The sequence below is a fragment of the Chinchilla lanigera genome, unplaced genomic scaffold, assembly GCF_000276665.1.
Source record: "Chinchilla lanigera isolate Chin_1 unplaced genomic scaffold, ChiLan1.0 scaffold00054, whole genome shotgun sequence".
In the NCBI taxonomy this organism is placed as follows: domain Eukaryota; kingdom Metazoa; phylum Chordata; class Mammalia; order Rodentia; family Chinchillidae; genus Chinchilla; species Chinchilla lanigera.
This window is the reverse complement of record NW_004955455.1, coordinates 5,009,747-5,033,053: the sequence shown is the minus strand read 5'-3', so window position 1 is coordinate 5,033,053 and position 23,307 is coordinate 5,009,747. Positions and strand designations below refer to the sequence as shown.

Sequence of the window (23,307 nt, the reverse complement as noted above, 5' to 3'; positions counted from 1 at the left end):
TGCTGGGATTACAGGCGTGCGCCACTACGTCTGGCCTGGGACCCAGTCTTATTTGCCTCTATAGCCTCCAATACTGAGGCTGAGTCCTCCTGGCTGCTCTTGACCAAGGCACTGGCCCCTGAACCTCCTCTCTCTGGTGTGACAAGCTCTGCTCCAAGTCCTGTTCTAAGCATCAGACCCACAACAACCTCCTGAGCCTCCTCATCCTCAGACCCACAGTAAACAGTGTGACACTGACAGGAGGGGTAAGATGGAAGGCTGATCTAGTGGGGCCGGCAATCAAAAAGGTTACCCTGTCACTGCTCTCCACATACAGCTGCTCAGGTCATACCCGTACTTCCAGACAAAGGTGTGCATTCCTACTACCATCAACCAGAAGCAAGTGGCCATTAGGTCCAATCTCCAATAAGTAGCAAATCTTCCTGATAATGGCAGAGAAGAACATCATTCCAAGGGCCGGTGGAAGAAAAACAATTTAACACCTAACTGATACATATGTTCCTTTCTTTATTTACAGACTCCAGAATTCACCCTCTGAATAAATCCATCTAAACTGATAGCAAAATCATCATTTAAACTTTACACAAAGAACATAACTACTTTGAAAATGACACTATATCCAATAAAAAACTAGAAATGAAGACCAATTATCCAAAACCAGAAAACATACTTTGGACAATATTCACTTTAAGGGAGTTAAGGATTCTTAAGATAGGCCACAGCATCAGCTCCCAGTGAAATAAATTTCTAACGTTTACAACTGCAAATACGCTAAGACTCTGTACCCTGTTTTGAGTAGACCAGGCATAGTTAAAGGGGACTCCTGGGCTGAAGCTTGGAGTCTGCAGTTTCAGAGGACTCTGGAACTGACCAGGGCCGTGTGAAGCCGTTAGCATGGCCAGTCAGCAAGCAAAGCAAAGTTAATAATCCGGCTTCAGAGAGATCAGAGAGAATTAATTTCTAAAAAGGAACTGTTTCTACTAAATGCTGGTTCAGTGAAATCAACTGTCCCTGTGTTTTTTAGGTTGACAGGGGTAAAGAATCTAATTTCTCCTGGAGATTCAAATGGTAACAGAAACACCCATCAAGAGAAACACAACAAATTTCACTCACGGCAAAATCTCCAACCATCAGGAATGGCAGGCAAGAGCCTGGCGAGTTTGCAAGGCTTCAACTTAAGACAGCCGTTTCCCCGCCACGCTAAGGAAGGACGCCAGGACTTGCTCTCCCGACCACCCGGGGCAGTCATTCGGGATCACCGTGGGGTGGGGGTGAGCATTCTCAGGGCTGGCCCTTGCTCAAACCCGGGTGGCCATTCGGAAGGGTCATGCAGCGAGCAAAGCGGACGGCCACCGGTGGCTCCGGGACGAGGCCCTTAGGAGGCAAAGCGGCAATTCTGCGGCCCCCAGCTCCCCTGCAAAGCACGAGGGCCTCGGGGTTATGGGGGCCCTCCCGCCTCCCGCGGACTACGTAAGGAAAGGCAGGTGGATGGGCTCAACACCACCGCCGCTTCCCCGCTTCCTTCCAGAGAGATCTGGGTTGTCTTTCTTTTCCTTTTTGCAGAGGTTAATAGGACAGCCACGTCTGTAGCCGCAGACCCTTTTGCAAAATGCGCGGCGGTTATGCTAGTGCGGAGCGCACGCCGGCAGGGTGCGGGGACAGGGGTTCCCCGAGGTTCCCCGCGCTTCCCGTGCCGCGCGGGAGTGACATCAGAGGCTCGCGTGGACTGATCATGCAGCAAAGCCTGGCGCCGGGCGTGCGTGCGCGGGGAGCCGGGCCTCCCTCCGGGCGCAGGCCGAGCAGCACTAACCCTTCTTAAATTTATTCAGGCAGCCGGAGCTGCAGAAGGAGCGCACGGAGGCCGTCTCCCAGCAGCCGCGTCCCTTCATCCCCCCGGCCGGGCGGCCTCCGAGCGCTCGGGCGCTACATGGTGCCAGACCCCGGGGCTCACGCGGACGCGCGCACAGCTCGGCGGGCCGCCCGGCGGAGGCGGCGGGCGCTCGCGGGTCCTGGCGCTGCGTTACCACAATGCACCACTGCCGCCCGCCGCCCGGTACAGGAGCCCGTTAACCCTGTCGGCGCCGCAGGAGCCGAGCCGGACCCGAGCGGCAGCGCGGCCTCCCCCGCCTCCTCCCCCGGGAACGCAGCCTGCTGCCCGCGCGACCCCGAGGGCACACGGGACGCTGGGTGTGGGGCGGGTTTCCCATTCCAGCGTCACGTGTGAACTCGAAAATCCGAATGAAGGTGCCGCCCCCTGCAACGGCAGCCTCGGCGTCGCTTTATTGCAAAGGGAAAGATGCCCTTGAGAGCAAGGGACACGTGGGAAATGGGGATGCCCCGGGGCTTGACGGTGATTCCGGGAGACTGAGGTCACCTCTGGGACCTGGTCACCTTCTAACCCCGCTGCATCGGCTGAGGCACCTGTGTGGGGCTGCCACCCGCAGCCACCTGGGAGCTGGGTTTCCCTACAAGCTGCTGCCACCGGAGTGGGGGCATCTAGGGACTTGTGTCTCTGCCCAGATCTCTGTGAATACATGTCCCCGGTCCAGCTGTCTGCGGGACTTCTCCATGGATGTATGATGGGCATCACAAGCCCAACTGTCCAAATCTGAGCTCTCCGTGTCCCCTGGCACCTATTCTGGAACACTTGCCCTAGTCCTCCCCGCCTCCACCTCAGCTAGTAGTAGTGCCCTCTTCCCAGCTGCCGGAACCGTGGAGTCATCCTGGATTCCTCTGTCTCTTAGATCCACATGCACTGAGTCCGCACAGCGGGAGGCTATAGCTGTGGAGTAAAACCGGGATCCCACCACTCCCACTGCTGCCTCCCGGGCCCCTGGGGACTCTCACAAAGCCTCCCAGCAAGTCTCCCTGCTTCTGTGCTGGCCCCCCTCAGCCCAGGCTAGAACAGCTGCCCTAGCCATCAGGTTCAGTGTGTGTTGGATTCCACCGCTTCCTCCCTTAGTGGGCTCCAAGTCCCCACAAGCAGGCCAGCCAGGTCCTTACGACCTCACCCACCCAGTTCCTCTGCGCTCTCCCTCTTTCCTGCCGCACTGATATTCTGGCTTCAACATAAGGCCGCAGCCAGGCAGTCCAAGCCCTGGACAGACCCACCCACTCCTTAGCTGTGCTCCCACCACTCTGCTCTGGGGGTGTCTGGTCTTTCCCACTGGACTGTGCGCCCCAGGACTGGGCTTTGCCATTGTTTCGTCTCTAGCCAAGCCCTGTACAACTCCACTCCTCATAGAAACACAGCCAGTGGGATTTATCTAACGTAATTAATTGAAACAAAATCCACTTTTACCAATTTAAATTTCAAATCACAACAAAGCTCCTGTTTTTAACATCTAACAGACTCCCGGAGGTGATGCTAGGTCAATAATTCTCTCCAAGCCTTTGAAACAACTACCTCTTCCACTTAGAGAACTGATCTTTAGCAACTGTGTGAGAATCACTGGCCCAGGGGATGGAAGGCTTTTAACCACTCTGGGCCGTGATTTTCTAGCTACAAAATGGGGAGCATAACTATAATGGAAAAGGTTCCAGAGATGCAGTGCTGACCAAACACCAAGCACTGGGCTGTGTGCTTTATCTGCACTTTCTTGGTTCTCACAGAAGAGACTTGTTCGGTAGGGTCTACCAATACAGTACGTTCCCAACTTACAAATGAGTTTCGTTGTGGGATAATGTTCATAAGTCAGATTCTTTCGTAAGTCTGACAAAATGAATCTTATACATCTTTGACACAAATATATAATGTAAAGCATTAAAAAAAATGCAAGGTACAATCAAACGTTCCTAAGTCAAGGACTTACTGTATCAACCTTTACAGACGAGGACACTAAGCCTTGCTAAGGTAGAGCCTCACCCAGCTGATCCACCTGTTCTGAGAGGCCACATTCTGAACCCTATTCTACAGGGTTCCTGAGCAACCAGAGGCCTTATGAGAAAAATATAGGGGGAAGCTGGCTGAGGTAGTGTTTTGAACGCTATGGGGAAATATTCAGAAAATAGAGGCAGTCTTTCCATCTTCCTTTTCTTTTTTGAGATGGATGTCTCACTATGTTGTCTAAGCTGGCCTTGAACATCTGGACTCAAGGGATCGTGCTCCCTTAGCCTCTCAAGTGGCTGGGACTGCAGCATGCGCCCCCACACACATCAACACCTGGCTTACAGGCAACCTTTTAAGGATTTGTATGTGTAGGAATAAATCATACTCAGCATATTTAAGCAGACACTATCACTATCACAAAATCTCAGAGAGTCTTTCTAACACAGAGCCATGCCCTCCATCCTGAGAGCTGAGGAAAGGGAATGCAGGAAGCTCAGAACTGCATGCCTGTCATCACAGATAGTGATCTCTGTTACCACTGACCCTCTCCTGTCTCCACGGTCTATCCATCCTCACCTAGAGCTATCCTGACTTACAGCTGTGGATCTGAGAAGCCAGGGAACAAGACAAATCCAGGAAAGAAAGCAAAACAGTAAAGAAAATATATCAAAGAAAATTACACAGTTTACTGTTTGGATATGGATCTTAAATGTGTCCCCCAAAATTCATGTGTTAAAAGCTTGGTGCCAGGTGATGGTGCTATTGGCAGGTGGTAAAAACTCTAGGAAAGGGCCCTAGTTGGAAAAAGTAGGTTACAGGGGGAATGGCTTTGAAGGGTATATTTTGTCACATGGCCCTGGCTGTCCTTCTCTACTTCCTGCCTGCCATGCATGGGGTGGGCAGGTCTGCTGTTCCACACACTGTCCATCATGATGTTTGGCCTTGTCTTCAGCCCAAAGTGATGAGACCAAAGGACCATGGATTGAAACCTCTGAAACCATGAGTGAAAGTATATCTTTCCTTCTTTAAGTTGCTTCTCTCAGGCATTTTGTCATAGTAACACACTGTTATGGCTTGTGTCTAAATTTCCCCCCCAAAGCCTCATGTGGTCATAGGTGGGGATTTTCAGAAGTGGCAGGATCTAGGGTGTGTGACACTGGGATTAAGGGTGTGTGATTACTAAACTGATTTGGTATAGTTTTGGGTGGGATTAAGGGTATTCTATCCTGGGTGTGAGTGCTATCCATCTTAAGGGCAGGTAGCCTGGATGCAATATAAAGGGACAGAAATAATCTGCCATGTGTCACTTGCTTTTTGCTGCTTGGATGCTTTTGCTATCTTCTGCCTGCATGAACTGCTTCTCCTCTGCAGTGCCCCTCTGCCATGCCACCCTGCCTTGGAGTCTGCCAATTATGGACTGAAACTTCTACAAACTGTGAGCTGAAAAAAAATCTTTTCTCTTTTAAATTTGGGTGTTGAGTATTTGTCTCAGCAATGAGAAAAAGTGACTTAGACACACAGCCACTAAATTCCACACACAAACTTTCCCCTTTATGCCTGATTATTTTGCACTGTAATCACACGAAAAGATTATCAGATTCTGCTCATGTGAAACCTAGCTGACCAAGCTGTGAGAAAGCCAAACAAAGATAACTACCAGGTAATTCCAACTGCTCCACTGCTGCTCCGAGCCTGCTTATTTCCCTGCCACCGTCTGGTGAGGCTGAGCTCCAGCTCCCCTCCTGCCCCCATCTGTACTCAAGTGTCCTGAGTGTCTCTTCAACCACTCCAGGCGCTGGCCCCCAGACATGCCCCCTGTAACCTCCTAATACCAAGTGTACCAACTCCAAGAACCCTTTTGAGGTCCACTCACCCTGAATTTCCTGGCTGGCAACCCTGGAGGCAGCTACAGCCCTCCCTCTAGAGTCCTATCTGACCCGACATCAAGGGGGTCCCTTCCGAGTCTGGTTTCCTGTCTTGTCTACAGTTTCCTCTTGTCATATCCCACTGCACCCCTGATCCCCACTTCCATTGGGCACAGAACACAGTTCATTGGAGTCTGTTTCCACTATGCTCTCTCCTTCGCTCAGTAATGCAGCAAATCTGCTCAACTGAAACTCACGCATCTGAACTCGGATGCGCATGTCTGTGTGTGAGCACGTGCACACATATTTGTTGTGCATCCCAGTGCTGGAAGCAACACAAACAGGTCCCTCAGGCACTGAGATCAGCCCCAGAAACTAGTGCAAGGCCTCTGGGGGCAACATGGCAGTATGGAAAGAACCACAAACATTTCTTCATCCTGAAGCCCAGTACGATGAATTGGATTGACCACAAGTAAACAATGAGAAAAGAGCAAAACGTGCTGTATCCAACGCCATTTGTTGCAAAAAACCTAACAACCTAAGAGTCCAGTAGCAGGTGAATGCTTACTTCATCAGCTTCATGGAATATCACGTAGCCATTCAGACATACACAGGTGACAGTTCCACAAACAAATAAGAACTTGTGCTTGAAAAGAAAATGCTGGGGGGAAAAAGGGCAAATCACAAAACATAAGTAAAAACTACACATATACAGACATCTTAAAATGATTGAAACACAGGTCATTTCCTCATGTCTGAGCTTCAGGAGTGCTTTGGAGAACCCAGTACACCTTACTTGGCGGGGGAGGTCCCATTTACTGGTCTGTACTCATCCAGGACTGTGAATGCCTTGAAGACAGACACTGTGACCTCTTCTCACTATCCTCAGCTTCTAGTGTGGCCTGGCACGTGGCAGGTGCACGATGAATGAATGAGCATGGGAACCATAGGGCAATGACTAGATCAATGAATTGATTGATGAAAGCAGCTTAGTCATTCATCAAGAGCCTATGAGGCCCAGCAATCAAACCACACGAGCTTCCTGCCTTTCCAAGCCCCCTAACCCACCACCTAGTCTGCACTTCTGGTGCACACCACCTTCACAGCTCTCTCTTCCCTCTGCGCCCCTGCCCAGCCCTTGAATGAACCGCACATCGGGAAGGAGGACCGGCTTGGGAGGCCTATGGAGCAAGATCGGATGGTGGACTGCTGACCTGAGTTGGCTACAGTCCTTAACTGCTATGGGACTTAGGTATCCATGGCTCCCCTTCTGAGCCTGAGGACCATTGTTAAAGAAAGGCTGGGGCCTACAGATTGACTTTCTCCAATTTGGTCTGGAGAAACAAGTTCGTCAAGGCTTTGGTGCGCATGCGTGTTTCCCGTGGGGCGTCATAAGAATGAAATGCTTAAAAGCAGCCATGTTCTAAGAATAGCCATGCATAGGTGCTGACTGCCATCCTCATTAATAAATGATCCTGCACCGAAGCCAAAGAATTAATTTGAGAGCAATTTAAGATAATGGGTTGCTAGGCAATTAAAATAAACTTCCGAGGGAACATTTTTTTCCTCACTTCATCGTTGGTTATTTTAGGTTTAAAAAAAAAAAAAAAAAAAAAAAGGATCAGGGAGAATGTAGCATTCAAATTGGTTTGAAAAATGGAAAACCTAGGGATGCTGTCTTGGCAGGATTCTGTCCACAGGTGCCTCTGCTAGGAGCAACAGAAGAGATGACGCTGCCTCTTGAAGCCTGCCCTGAACATTTTGTCCTGGGGAGTGTAGGGATGGCACCCAAGTCTCCAAATGCACATTTTGCACAGTTGAGGTCAGACCTAACCAGGCAGCTCCAAGGACACTTGGTTTCTTCCCAGCATCTGTGCATATGTCAGTTATTGCTTGCTGGAGTCTAAAATATCACTTTCACCAGCAAATCCCTCATGACAGTCAAGGAGCTGGAATTCCCAAGAAATTACTGTCCATTTGTTTAGTCTTCAATTGTTTCTTTTCTTTCTTTCTTCTTTCTTTCTTTTCTTTTCTTTCTTTCTAAGAAAGTGACAACAAAAGAAGTGGAAAATACAAATCTACTGCAGGATATTCCCTCTTCTTTATTGGTTATTAAAACAGCACCAATTAGCTGCCTTGATGTACCCTTTTAAGTATATTAAAATGGTCAGGTGGTATTGAGTTAATAACCCCAAACACCAGTGAGTTTGCAGGGGGAGTTGAGTGCTCATTCATTGATAAATGATTCAAAGCATTAGAATACATAACTCTGTAGAACATTGTGCAGCCATTAAAATGATCATTATAACAATTATAAAGTGGGGTAAGAAAGGCAGAGCATGAAGTATCATGTTTAGTAAGTGGTCAAAGATGGGAAATAAGAGTGCAAGTGAAGGGGGAAGGTGGGAGAATGCACAAAAATCAAAAGTTTGGAGTAGGTAATTTTCTTTCTTTTTTTTCTTTTTGGTGATTTTTTGCTTTTCTGTCTAGTTCAGGTTGGACTTGAATTCCCTATTTAGCCCAGGCTGGTCTCAAACTTGAGGTGATCCTCCTGCCTCAGCTTCCCAAGTACTGGGATTACAGTCATGTGCCACCAGGCCCAGCTAAATACAGGTACTCTTTACCTTTTTGTGCAATTTTTCCCTCCACAATAATAAAAATGCAATATGCTATACTCAAATCAACTGAATTATTATTTGAAACCCAAGAGGAGGGAAACCTCCAGCAAAGAAGCACAACCTGCTGTTTGCTCCTTAGAAAGTGGAAGTTATGAGACCATGGGATGGTGAGGACATGGGGCAGCAACTCACGAGCAGGAAGTCAGGAGAGTGGGCCTCAAACAGTTCCAAAATTAGTCAAACCAACCTGGAGGGGGTCTGGGCCTTGGAATCAAATGTACAAGTCCGAGCTCAGATCTGCATTTTGCTCCCTAGGCAAGTTGAAGCAAGTACAGGAGCCTCTTTGAGCCTCACTTTCCTGACTTTTACCTAGACATAGTGGTATTTCTCTGTGATGGGTAAAACTGTGTGCCCCCAAATTCCTATGTGCACGTCCACCCCCAACCCTCATCCTGCCCAGTACCTCACTAAGTGAGGGCCTTTAAAGAGGTAACTAAAATAACAGCTGAGTGTGGGGGCACACTCCTATCTATAATCCCAGCACTCGGCAGGCTGAGGCAGGAGGATCACAGTGAGTTCAAGGCCAGCCTGAACTACATAGCAAGACCCTGTCAAAAAAAAAACCTGGGGCTGGGGATTTAGCTCAGCGGCAAAGCGCCTGCCTGGCAAGCGCAGGGTTGTGAGTTCGGTTCCCGGTACCGGAGAAAAAAACAAAAAAAACCAAACCAAAACAAACAAACAAACAAAAAAAGCTAACATGAAGTCACAGAGGTGGGACCTAATCCAATATGATTGGTGTCCTTATGAAATGGGGAGATTAATCCTTGGATATACAGATTGAGGAATGACTATGTGAGAAATCAGCAAGAAACAGTAATCTGGAAGCCAAGGAAAGAGGGTCAGAAGAAATCAAACCTAAAAATATGTACTGGATTTCTGCTCTCCAAAACTGAGAGAATAAATTTCTGTTTAAGCTTCCTAGCCTGTGGTGTTTGTTATGGGAGCCAGAGCTGACTAATTCACTTCTTTATGCAAAGCCACAAAGATGAAACTAGCACAGGCAGGTGCTCCACTGGGAAATGTGAACTGCATCAGGAGCAGGGGGCCAGCTATCCCCAAAACTACAGCCCCAGAAGAGGCCTGTGCCAGAAGAGTTCATCCCAATGCCCATAAAAGAATTCATTAACCAGGACATTCAGAATGGGTATGAAGCCCTGCCAAAGACAGCTTTTCTCATCTCCCTGTGGCAGCTTCAGGGAGACTGGACAGGATGGACCACGCTGCTATGAAACCAGCAAAACAAAAACTGAAAGGTTTGTTCGAAGTAAAATAGCAAGCAAAGACCAGAGAAGGGTCTAGAATGCAACATTTTAGGCTTCCAAGCTCCATTTTTCTTCACTACTAAAAAAATAAGCCTCTGATAGATTTTATACCATAAACACTGAGAAACTCCATAGCACTGCAGCCACCATCACATAAAGCTGAAAAATAAGCGACAGAGAGAAAATACTTGAAAAATATATTACAAAGGAAAAATAACCAAAACTAGAATAAATTTCTGCAAACCTGCTCTAATCCCTACAAATAGTCAGAGTAAAACAGCAATGGATATGAATATACAAGTCACAAAATGCATACAATTGGTCAATAAGTAGATAAAAACATACTCAGTCTTAAGGGTCATACGGCAAATGCAACTCAGAGGGAGGAAATGCCTTTTCATCCATCCATTAAATAACAAAGTAATTAAACTAATAAAGAATGATGGAGTAGCACTGTTTGACAATTCACACTACTGGGAAATATATATATATATGTATTTATGCGTTTTTTTCTGGCTGGTGATTTGACAGTGCCTGTTGATATTTATTATGTCCATGTCTTTGGAACCCAGCAATTCCACTCCTAGGAGTCCAAGATATAGAAAAACACACACATGCACAAAGATGCATATAGAAGAAGTTTTAGTAAAGCACTCTCTGGAAAAGGAATAGAATGTAAAGAATCCAATTCCCTATCAAGAGGAAAATGACTAAATTATGACTATGGAATTTTATGCTGTTGTTTGTAAATGAGATTAAGTCTATTTGTATTGACAGATAAAGAAACTTCAAAATAAACTGGCAAGGAAAAAAGCAAGCTTCTCACCAATATGGATAATACAATCTCATTTACACATGTATATGTATGTGTGAGTGTAGGGGTGTGCCCTTACCTTACGTAGCTTTGAAAAGATCTAGAAAAGCACTACTTTAACAAACTGAGGTGCACCTCCCTCGGGAGGAGAGTGAGGTCAAGGTAGGAGTTGAAAAATGACTAAAGATTACGTTATATATATCAGAGTCATTTAAATATTTCACAATCTTGTGTTTCCTAACAAAATGTAATTTCTCAACAAATCACCATGGGAAAAAATGTGCCTGAATCACTCTCTGCTGTGATACCCTGCAAGGGATTCTAATGGTAGAAGGTCAGGCATAAAGGCAAGTGTGTGATAGGTAAATCTGGAGGCAGAAGGGCCCAGAGGTCACATCAGAAAAGCCACCACATCAGTGCACACAGACCAACCTGGCAGGCAGCAATCAGAGAGGGGCTGGATCATTTGGCGCACCCGTGGCACGATCCCCATGAGGCGGAGGAGCAGAGCCGCCCATGGTGATGGGCCCTGCAGAGAAGGGACAGAGCTGCAACCAGGTTTGGGGGCAAAAGAGCAAGTACCTGTTACTCAGCTAGATTTGAGGCCTCCTCCTACTCTTAGCTACCAGGCTTCTGGCAGAAGCCCATGGCCACAGGCACCAGTGACCTCTGGAGTAGCAGCTATGGCCTTGGGACAAGGCCCATGAGAGTGTCTGGGCATCGACCTGCACTCACCTCACCAGGCCTGCGCTGGGTTGCGTGGTCCATAGAGGTGTCAGGAGAGGTGCCAGAGACAACAAAAGAGTTTCACAGCTAAACATAGGACATAGGAGGAGGTAAGAAATGGCAGGTGCACTACAGCTCAGAGAGTCATCCCTAGACCTATGGTCCTGTACCCCTCTGTACGGCCCTTCCTGTGCAGGCCTGAGTCACAACCACCCTTGTTTGAAATCCCTTGCTTCCTAATCCTCTTGCCACACAACCCTGGTGATCCAACCTCCTTGGTCCCCACTCCAAGGCAGGAATCAGTCCTTATCTCTGTTCCTTCCCCTCCATCCCAAAGCCTAAGCAATACTGTCTATGCCCACAGCTCCATGTCCCATACCCCTGTCCATGTTTCCCCCGCTGCAGGAGAAGTAAAGTCTTCCCTTCCACTGGAACCCCACCCCCTTTGCCTGTGCCCAACAGGGACCAATATTTCTCCTGCACTCCCTCATGACATTCTTTCCACTTTGGACAATTATTTCTGTCCCCAGGTATCAGCTGAAGACCTGAGGTTTCTGTGGTTTCTCCCTCTCCTTGAGCTCCTACATGTGATGAATCCGAAAGTCCTCTAAAATTGTTTGTAAACCCAAACTCTCTTTTCCACCTGGACCAGCCACCTCCTCTGGTTCATTCTGAGGTCTCAGTTTCCATGTTTAACCCTTCAAGTCATCATGTGGACAATTTACTGAAAACATCATCTGCCCTCTGACATTTCCCATCCATGGCTCTCTTATACGGGCAGTAGTAAGTTCACTGGATTGGATTCTTAGGGCTGGGAGGCTTTAAAAGACAGGAAATTGTTAATAAATTTTGGAGGCAAGGAATCCAAATCATGGTGTCATTAGGGCTGTGCTCCCTGTGAATGCACTATGGGAGGTTTCTTTCTTGTCTCTTCTAGCTTCTGGTAGACCTGGGCATTCCTAGGCTTGAGGCAGTGTTGTTCCAATCTCTGCCTCTCTCTTCCCATGGCCTTCCCCTCTCTGTGTCCTCACATCATGTTCTCTTCATATGTTTCTGAGTCCAACTTTTTCCCTTCTTATAAATACACCAGTCATGGAACAATAGTGACCAGTGAATGGGCTCACCTTAACTTGATTACATCTACAAAGATCTTTTTACCAAGGTCACATTCATAAGTACGAGGGGTTAGGAGTTGAGCAAGTCTTTTTGTGGGATGCACTTCAACCTACAGCACTCACTGTCTTTTTTTTTCTTTTTTTCACTTACTGTCATTCCAGGTGCCCAGCACTACCTGACCTACAGTGAGACTCAGATTCCTGTAAATAGCAATGGAGCAAGAGTGATGGGTCTAGGCAGGGAAGGAAAGCTCAGGGAAGGAAGGTGACTTGGAGGAGGCAGCTTGGAGCTACAGGAAGCATGGGAGGGAAAGGACAAGTCCAGAAAGGAAGAGGAGTACTGCATGGGAAAGGGCTTTCTGGTGCAGGATGCAGGGCCAGCCTGCAGAAAGGTCCTCCAGGTCAGGCTGATGTATCTGCCCTCATCCTAGAGGCAGTAATGGGCCAGGGAAGGTTCCTCAGGAGAGCAGTGACAAGAGTAGAATCTGTGTTCCTGAAAGATTACTCTGCTAAGCCAGGTGTGGTGGTGCACGCCTGTAATCCCAGCACTGGGGAGGCTGAGGCAGAAGGATCATTGTGAGTTCGAGACCAGCCTGGGTTACAAAGTGAGCTCAAGGCCAGCCTGAACTGCATAGTGAGACCCTGTCTCAAAAAGAAGAAAAAAAAAAGATTAATCTGCTGGAGGCACATAAGAGCGTCTCAAAGGAGAACCATGCAGGGAGGTGGCCAGGTCAAAGATATTGCAAAAATGTCAGCCAATAATGAGGAACTGAATCAGAGCAGTGACAGCACGGCCTAAGGGAAAGAATGGAATTCAGAGAAAATGTGGGAGGAAAATGGAAAAAGCCTGACTTCAGGATGCAGGAGCAGAAAGAGGGAGGCTTTCAGGGGCTGGAGTCTAGGGGAGGAGATACGGAAGATGGAGCCAGGACCTGAAAAAGGCAGCCTAGGGAAAGAAGCAGGCCTGTGAGGGTATCACATGGTTTAAAGTCATAAAATGCCATTCAATTAAAAAAAGCAAACTCACGGGTATACTCAGTAAGTAACCACTAAGGTGGGCTGATACTTTGTAAATAATTCAAGTTTATGGGCCATGAGCATATCTTTTTATATAAATGCTTGGTACCCAGGCTATGAGCAGTAGGCAGGATTAAAGAAAGGTCTTAAGTCACAAGAAGTAGAAACTCAACTGAATAACCTTTAAATGATCTCATCACCCCAGGAAATGGAAATCAATGAAGTCTGCAAATGGCAACCATGCGCTAGCAGAAGCCAGATGGAGCTGCTTCTCAGGCAGGGGGCCGGGGACGAGGGAGCTGTCCAGTTCGGTGGCATCTCAAGGATCTATAGAGGTCCCTGGACTCAGGAAGTTTTATCTGGCAGAGCCGCCAGCAATACCAAGGCTCCCTACAGAGGCACTGTGGTGCAGTCCCTTAGGAGGGGCTCTTATCCATGGGGGTGGGATAAAGACCCCTCTCCTCCCCCCTCACCTCCATGGATGAGTCATTTCCTCTCTGGGCCTCAGTCCCTTCATTCATATCAGGAGAAGTTGGTCTAGCTGATTTTTAAGGGCTCTTCACCTTCCAGCTTTGTTTCCTGCTGTGACTGCTGTCATTACTGCAGGGATAACAAGCCCCATCCCTGGGTAGGAACAGGGTGAGCTGGCAGGCCAGAAAGGGGAAGTATCAGACTTTAACTCCTCCCCACTGTCACTCCGCACGGATGACCCTACTTCGTATTCTTCTTTCTGTCACTGCCACTTAGCAATGGCGTACTGTCATCTCAGGGGATAAAAGAGCACTGGATTATGAGCCTGGAGACGGGGGTAACTATGGCCATATTAATCCCCTTTTTGCCACTGACTTACCTTTGAGGCCCTCTCATCATACTGGATATGCATGTGTTAGAGTTGGACCTCAAACATCTGTGACCTCTCTTAGCCACAGCCTTCTCCTTGGTATAATAAGGACGGGGATGTGCTCATTTCGTTAGGGCATTCTGAATGAGCTGCTGCAGGAAAGCCTAACCCATTGAAATCCTCATCCACCCAATGTTAGTTGCTATTACCACAGGGCATGTAGAATATAAGCAGAAAGGGGAGACACATGCTGTTGAAGGAAAACCTAGTGTCAGAGAGAAAGACATGTCAAAACGGACAGCAGCAACATTGCCCTGCTACAAAATAGCCCTTTCCAGGAAGCCTTTCCTGGAAGGGGTTTCTCCAAGCAAAGACTTCTCAAGGCCTTGGGCACTGAGCATTCTTCTTTTATTCTTTTGTCCAAGCCCCACTGCTAACCAGCCAAGGTCCTTGGAAGACAGCAGACCCAAAGATGGTCCCCACCTTGAGACCATCACTTTAAGCAGGACCAAGCTAACCTGCTGAGTCCTTCCATGGCCCTCACAGTTTGAATACAAACACAAATTTGAAGGAATTCTGGCAGAACACACTCATGTTTCTCTAATACCAGGGGAGGTAAGCCATGGCAAGAGATATTAAGAATGACAGTGAGCACTTACGTGCCAGTCCTGTGCTAAAAGCTCACATACCATGCGTGTGTTACTTCCTCTGTTTTATAAATGAAAAATCAGAGGCACAGAAAAACTCGGGACATATGGTGAATAAGAGATTAAAATTGGGACTCAAACCCAGGTCTCTCAATCTGCAAAACTGAATCTCTTTTCACTCCTTGACACTGCACAGCAGTTTCCACCATGCCTAACACTTACTATATTCTACCAGGAACCCAAGATCAATTGCTTTCACCAAAATAAAACTTGTTCTATTGCTAAATATTCATCATGCCAACTTTATTTTCTGCCTTGACAAATCCAGACAGAAAGATTCTGCTCATGTATCTCATGCACTTTTTATAACTGTGCACAGAGACACTCTTGAATGTGTTACAACCAAACGCAGAGCATCTGAACAGAAACCTGGGGCTGGATCTAGGACTAAGTATCACCCAGGGTCAACCCTCAAGTAGTATCTTCTTCAGTTACAGAGGAGAAGGTGATCCCTTTAATTATTAAGGAGGTTTTAAATTGCTCAGACTACGGGCAAAAATAGGTAGCCTGATTATATTACAGGTGTGCAACACACTAAAAATATATACATATCTCTCAACTTGATCTAGCTATGGAAACTTTTTGGCTATAAATGTAATTTTTCAAAACGAATGACACAAACAGCCCGGATATACTCTTTCCCTAAAACCAAAACAATGGCTCACTGCTTAACTGGCCTGCCACTGTATTTCTGGATTTCAATTTTTATGAAACAAGTCAGAAAAGTACAAAGTACAGTCATGAGTCAGCCATCCTTCCAGATAATTATTCTCCAAAAAGATTCATTCATCTGGCCAAAATACAAGGTGCTTACATAGCAGGTACAATATTCTGGAGTGGAAAAAGGTGATCAAGAATAATGTAAACTGACTCTATGTCAAATGTACAGTTATTATACTTTCCCCCATACGACCTTTCCTCTCTACGGACCACTGGTGAGAGACAAATGGTACCTGGGTACCAAATGACTTTGTTTAAGCAAGTAATGCTAACACATTCTTGGCATGCATTTCCATCAGCACTGCAGCAACACTGCAGCTCACACTGACCCTAAAACCAGCACACCATCTCATGCATTCTCTCCACCTCTCCTTCATTTTATCGGCACCATGAGGCGTCTGACGATCTGAGGCAGCTGCCCACCAGAGTCATTTATGATGCACCAAGCTTCGGCTAGGTAAACAGAACAAGACATACCCCTCAGTTCTCCAGCAGGAGCTTATCAAGACTCAGTAGCTTCAACTACATCCATTTGGTTAGAACAGGCACCTCACACGGCTTGGAATTTAACACAGCTAGACCTCTCCAGGACCTAGAGGATGGTCCCTATGCCTCTACCCCACTTTTGCACTCCTTTGCCTCCCCAACACACTAGAAGCTCTTTGTCTTGGCAGCAAAGCCCCCCAGCAGCCCACCCACCCGACTCTAGGAGTTAAGAGGTCTATCTGTCTGACCTTGCCAGGTGATTGAGATGGGAACCGACTGCTGGTAGGACCGAAGGCAGAGGTGACCCATCAAGTTTAAACACATCTCCTCCTTCAGGAGATGGCTCAAGGCAGAAGGGGGGCAGCTCTAGGGGCTGAGGAAGCCCAAGGTTCCTCTGGCTGGGTAGCTGCTCAGCGTGACCCCAAGCTGCTTACTCAGAGGCACAGGCAGGCTGGAAGGGCTTTTCCTGTGACAGTCACCACTGGAGTTTAAAATCCCTTTTGCGAGCTGGGAACACACACACACACACACACACACACACGCAGGGAATGCTTGCCCAGTATCCACTCCAGAGCACCCCTGCCTAAGTCCATCTCACTTACAACAACAACCAGGTGCAAAGAAGTGACCCTTGCCCTTGAAGCCCTGGTCATGGCAGCTCCATGCCTAAGGAGACAAGAGGGAGGGAGGGAGGCAAAGGGAGGAAGGAGCTTTACTTTTCATTTGCAGCCTCAGGGAAGGCTGAAGACTGCTTTCCGCTACTAAAAGATAGCCACCCTCTGGGCCAAATTCCCGTGGTTAGGCTTCCCAGAGTCAGTCCACTGCACAGAGAGGGAAAGGTGTCTCCCCTGTGACACCAGCCTGAGCAGTTTTTCCTGATGCTGAGCTACGGGCTGCACAGGTGAGGAGAACATACCTGTGACAGTCTGACTTCTAGCTAAATGCTTTGTTCCCTGGCTTATGAGGGCAGAGGGGCCGGCCCTCTTTCCCAGGACTGGGGTTAGTGCAGGGGCAGACCTCTGCGCCCTCAGCTCTGCAGGCTGCTAAAGATCAGGAATGGAAAACATGTACAGTGGGAAAGGAAAATTTAAAGGCTCAAGAGATCCATGCCCCCAGGACCCGTGTGCCCCATTCCTGCTCCGCTGCCCCGACTCACCCCAGGGAGGGGCTCTCGAGTGTGGATGTGGGTCCGACTCCGAGGCTGCCGGGGCTCTTGAAGCTGCCCCTGCCGCCGCCACCGCCTTCCCGCCGCCGCGCTCTCAATCCATTTCGGTGCAGTGCCGGCTGCCACCGCCGTGCCGAGCCCGGGAGAAGGAGGGCGGTCCTCGGATTGGGTGTGTGCTGCCCCGACACCCCGGGCCCGCCTCCCCGCAGCTTCAGCACCGCGGACAGCGTCCAGCCCGCAGGCTCCCAGAGCCACCGAGCGGTAAGGAGCTGTGCGCCCTGAGCCACTCGCTGGTCCCTCAGCCTGTGAGAGGCAGGGGCGCGCTGCGTCGCGCCCTCATCCCTCTAGCCTCCTCCCCAGCTGCCGAAAGAGGCCGACTCTGTCTCCCTGGGCCGCTCCAAGAGCGGGGATTAGCGTTCTTCCAACCAGCGGACTAGACAAAGACGACCTTTCTGTGGCGGGACACAGGCAGGCAATGGGGAGCGCAGCTCGGCCTCTTAAAATGCCCAAGCCTGGCCCGAAACCGGACCCAGCACTAAGGGCGCTATCTCTGCCCAATCAAGGCCAGGGAGTGCTGGCCCCTCGCCTGGGTCCAGCGAGGGAGGGGCCAAGAGGTGGCCCGTGGCTCACATCCTCATTTCTCTACCCTCATTTCTCCTGGGGTTGCAAGGAATTAACCAGTTACAAGTAGGTCTGACTCATGAACTAGGGGTGTGGGACCCGTTTTGGTTCCATCCCCACCTGGCATCCAATCCCTTCCACCCCCACTGTCCTTGGTTCTAGAGCATCAATCAACCAACAGATGGGACTGCTGGAGCCTGACGACATCACACGGAACTGCTTCCCCAGTCTTCATTTCTGTTCAAGTCTCTTCTGTTGCTCTTGTCCCCAGGCAGGAGTGTCCCCAGCTAAGCGCGCAGAATTCTGGTTCTCACTTGCCCTCTGCCACCGACTAGCAATATGACCTGAGCCTCTGGAACCCTAATTTCTCCTCTGGAAGTTGGGAATGGGGTTCCCTCTGGTTATAAGCCTGAAGTAGCTCAGCCTGCCCGTGAATATCCACAGACTGCATATTCATCTAAGCCCTTAGGGCTTTCTGGAGTTCAAGATGAGGAAACCTCTCCCCCTTCCCTGAACTAAATTGGAAATACCTGACTAATTCTCTCTGACGCAATTACAAGTAGAAGGGAATTTAAAACAGCAGGGCAGTTAGGTGTGGTGGCACCTGCCGGTAATCCCAGCACTCTGGGAAACTGAGGCAAGACTTTGTTCAAACTGAGCCAAGTTTGAGGCTAGCTTGGGCAACTTAGCAACTTAGTGAAATCTTGTCTCAAAATAAAAAAGGCTTGGGGACATAGTTCAGTGTAAGGGCCCTGGGCTTAATCTTAGTGCCACTGCTAAAAAAAAAAAAAAAAAAAAAAAAAATTGAAATAACAGAGTAGTTGAGTTAAATATCAAAGTTGTTTCCCTAATAAGTATGTTTATATTATAATGTTTAAAAATTGGTGATGCACAAGTAAAACCAGGAAAGACAAATTCAACTCAGAATACTATCCTTGTAGCCTTGGCTAGCCGTGGGGAGCTTAGTGAGGTGGGCCCGGCTCCCAGAACCAGCATTTCCCTCAGCAGTCACTAAGCAGCCTCATTCACACAAGGATGAGCCATGTGTGATAGCCCTGACAGCTTCTGGGAAGTTTTCAACAATTTGATACTCACCCTATGAAGCCCATGGGCAGTTATGGAAATCAGAAAAGATACTACAGGAGAGAAATGTAAACATTCAGAAATACAGATGGCTGAAATGCCAAGAGCCAGTGAAATCAAGTACTACTTGGCATATTTAGTGTGTCCTGAGAAGCTTTACTGGCAAGGAGCTAATTTCAAAATAACCACAATCAATAAGTTAAAAGAAAAAGATAAAAAGAACAAAATGGATGAATAGCTGGAACATTTCAACAGAATTAGAAATACATAAAAATAATCTAATAGACATTCTAGGACATTAAAATACAATATCTGAAATTAAGAATTTATTGACTAGGTTTAAGAGCAGAACAAATAAAGCTAAAAGCAGGTTTCATGAACTTGAAGACTAGGCAATAAAAAATTTCCAGCACCACAGAGAGGGAGAGAGAGAGAGAGAAATGGGAAGGAGAGAACTGTGCAGAAAGATCTGGAAAATAGTAAAAAAGGCCTAATACATGTAACTTGAGTTCCACAAAAGGAAGAAAGAATAGGTTAGAAGCAGTTGTGGGAGAAATAAGCACCATGAATTTTCCTAAATAGGGTGAAAGATACCTACTAACTCACAGATTTAACTCAGTGAATCCCAAAAAGGAGAAATAGAAACAAAAGATTACCTATGTTATGGTCAAAGTCTGTGTGTGTGTGTGTGTGTGTGTGTGTGTGTGTGTGTGTGTGTGTGTTTCAGGGGATTGAACCCACGGCCTTCTCACTACATCCCCAGCCCTTTTTAATTTATTTTGAGATAGGGTCTCACTAACTCTCAAAGTTGCCCAGGCTGGGCTCAAACTAGTGATTATGCTACCTCAGCCTCCCAGATGGCATTACAGGTGTGCATCACATGCCCAGTGACTGTCAAAGTCTTGAAGATTGAAAACAGAGAAAATCTTCAAAACAGCCAGAAAAAAGCCAAGTGTGGTGGCACACACCTATAATCCCAGCACTTGGGAGATTGAGGCAGGAGGATCGCTGTGAGTTTGAGACCAGCCTACGCCACATAGCAAGTTCAAGGCCAGCCTGGACTACCTAGCAAGACCCTGTCTCATAAATAAATAAATAAATAAATAAATAAATAAATAAGCAGCTGTAAGAAAAAGAGATACAGGTTGAGTATCCTTTATCTGAAATGCTTGGCAAGATTTCAAAGTTTTTCAGATCTTACCATGTTCTATCATTTTATGGATAGAACATCCCTAACCTGAAAATCTGAAATCCAAAATGTTCCAAAATCCAAAATATGAAGTTCAAAAAATTTGATTTTAGATTTTGAACTTTTAGGTTAGGGATGCTCAACCTGTACATTATTGTCAAAGGAGCTATAAAACTGATTGTTTTCTTTTCAATATACAACAGAGATGAAAAAAGACAGTAATGTCTATAAAGCTTAAAAAAAAGAAAAACCGCTAATCTTGATTTCTATATGCAGTGAAGAGATCCTTCAAAAAACTATGATGAAATAAGCCAGATGCAATGGCTTGAGCTTGTAGTCTCACCTACTCAAAGAGTCCTGAGGGCAAGAGTTCAAGATGAGCCCAGGCAACAGTGAAAACCCATTTCTTAAAAAACAAAAACAAACAAACAACTGCCCCCCACCATAAAGATGTCTTCAGGCAAAAGAGAAAGCAAAGAATTCACTGCCTGGAGACATATATCCCAGAAAATACTAAAGGGGTTCTTCTTGGTTTTTGTTTTGAGACAGGGTCTCACTATGTCATCAAACTGCCTAGACTGGGCTTGAACTTGAATCCTCCTACAACTAGCAGAGTTACTTAGACTGAAGCAAAATGATCTCAGACAGGACGCACAGAAATGTAGAAAGGGATAAAGAATATCAGAATGTTTTTAAAATGTGGTTAAATATAAATAAACATGATTTTAAACACCAACTATATTGTAGAGTTTAAAAATATGTGAGTAAAATATATAAATAATAATACAAAAAGTGAGAGGATAAGTAAAATTTAATAGTTGTAAGCTTCTTAAATTGCCTGGAAATGACAAAAGTAATTAAGTCGACTATAATATATCAAAGATTCATATCATAGTATCTTTCATTAAAAAAATAAAAGGTACAGATGAAATGAATAGAGAATTTGATCATGCTGAAGCAATGTGTCAGAATTCCCTTCCTTTCTAAGACTACATATTATTTCATTGTAAGGATACACCACATTTTCTTTATCTACTTACCACTGGTAGACACTTCAGTTGCTTCCACCTTTTGGCTATTGTGTATAACGCTGCTATGAATGTGGGTGTATGACCTGATTTACTTTCTTTCTTTCTTTGTTATTTATTTTTTTGCCATATTGGAGCTTGAAGCCAGGACCTTGTGCATGCTAGACAAATATTCTACCATTGAGCTACACTCTTATCTGTCTTTTGTTTTTATTTTTGAGACATCTCACTAAGTTGCCCAAGCTGATCTTGAACTTGTGATTCTCTTACCTCCTGAATAACTGGGAGTTCAGATGTATCAGTGTGCCTCGCTTAATCACCTTTTAAATTATCTTTTTAGCTGAAGTACAATGTTAATTGCTCTTACCTACAATTTTCAGACAATGTGGTGGGCAGGATGGAGCAGACAACAGGGAGTTGGATGGATGAGTGTTCACAGCCAGGCTTTAACACTTACTAGCTCAGTGAGTGTGGGCAAGTCACACAGAGGATTACCCATAATGCATGAAGACAGGCTAGGTACAGTGGACACACATGGCAGCCACTATAAATGTGATTCCCATGAACTATGAGCAGTTCTACTATTGGGTTGGCTGGTAAGTACAAGACTTGGAGCACTGGTGTGGCAGACTTATGAAGCTTGTGTTTTCCATCTTTTCCTTTTCTCTCCAACACACAAGGAGACAAACTAAAAATTATAACAGCTGCCAATCAACTTTTATCTCCATAAAACATGTTGCCAACCAGTGATAATTGGCTGAAGAGCATTTTACATTTTGCTTAACAATATTATTTCTATTCATCTGACTCTAACCACCATGTGCTGGGGGCAAATCCATATTATGAAAGATTCATGCATAGACACAATGACTAATTAAACCTGAAAGAGACTCTTCATGAAAAAAATATAAATGCAAACTTTTTAGCCATGGGCTTGCAAGTAAATTTTTGTAGAAAGCTTTGGCAGGAAGGTTTATAACCTTAGTTTCTCCCATAAATAATACTGCAGATGGTGGATGTGAAAAAAAAAAAAAAAAAGAAAAAAGAAAAAGGAGAAAAAGCAAAGGAAAAGAAAAACAACCTTGCATTCATAAACTTATTATTATGCAAGCCAATGACTGAAACTTTGGTATGTGGTTCCTAAACATTTAAATGTTTGCTGTTTTAATAAATGCTTATGGATTTTTTAAAAATCCTGATTCTACTGCTATGTTTTAATGATATTTATCTATACACCCATCAATTTGGGGGAAACTAGATGGGTTCGTAATCAAAGCACTTATGGCAAAGGATTTCTAAATCTCCACCGGTCTAGACCCAAGCCTGGGAGAAGCTGTGACCTCTCTGTCCGACTGCTCGGTGCTGGCTAAGGCTTTTTGCCATTCCACAACATATTGCTCTTTATCCACAAAGTAGAATTAAAGTTAACAAGGTACTTCACAAGACTGGCGTGAATACCATAAACACACAGGACTGATCATACCTGGGATCTCCCTATTTAAGAACTCCTGCCACCTGGAAAAGAGTAGAGTTTGAGAGAGCGTTCCCATCGGCCTTGACTCTGAAAGACCTTCCAAGACAGGGAAATTTTAAAACCAATTAAACAGATACTAATCCCCTTACTTTCAGAATGTCCAAGTGATACAATGAGGCAAGCATTGAGATAAGGGAATAAATATACCTTAACCGATTTTTAAATTGTCAATCCAAAAGCTTATTGGTCTTGAAAGGACTCTTAACTGCATTTGCCACCTGCAACAAGTTAACACATCTTAAAGTTTTTTTCTTTTAACCTGCAAAATGCCCCCCTCTAATTTTTCTTTGGGAAAATATAAAGGGGTGCTACTTGTCACTTGCTTGGACTCTTGCTAAAAAACTGCCTGAAAGCTCCAAGCCCTGAGGATATGAGAGAAAGCAGTAGTAGGAACTGCTTGGAGCAAACACAGTCCAAACCCAGCCCCCAACCAAGGTTCCTTGAATTCTCAAGACTAATGTGGAGCCTCTGGCCCGTCTGTCCTCTTACCTGTCCCCCTCCAAATCTATCACAGAGCATGTATGTGTGCAAAATAGACGAGCAGTCAAAACCTCTGCACAAATGGGTGATAGGGATTCAAATTGTCAAACTTCTCTTTCTTCTCCCTCTCCCTCTCCCTCCCCTTCC

General features: G+C 46.3%; 1 protein-coding gene across 4 annotated transcripts in view; it reads right to left on the bottom strand.

Moving 5' to 3' along the window:
* The window catches only part of Osbp2 (oxysterol binding protein 2), a 182,026-nt gene that overhangs the window by 77,125 nt on the left and 81,594 nt on the right, over window positions 1-23,307 (bottom strand). Inside the window, exon 1 of one of the 4 annotated variants that reach the window (XM_013520327.1) lies at window positions 1,811-1,949. The exons of the other annotated variants lie outside the window; for them this stretch is intronic. Coding sequence (XP_013375781.1) covers window positions 1,811-1,889 — 79 coding nt within the window. The 5' untranslated portion in view covers window positions 1,890-1,949. Of the gene's footprint in view, window positions 1-1,810; window positions 1,950-23,307 lie in introns of those variants that run through there. 4 annotated transcript variants of the gene reach the window in all.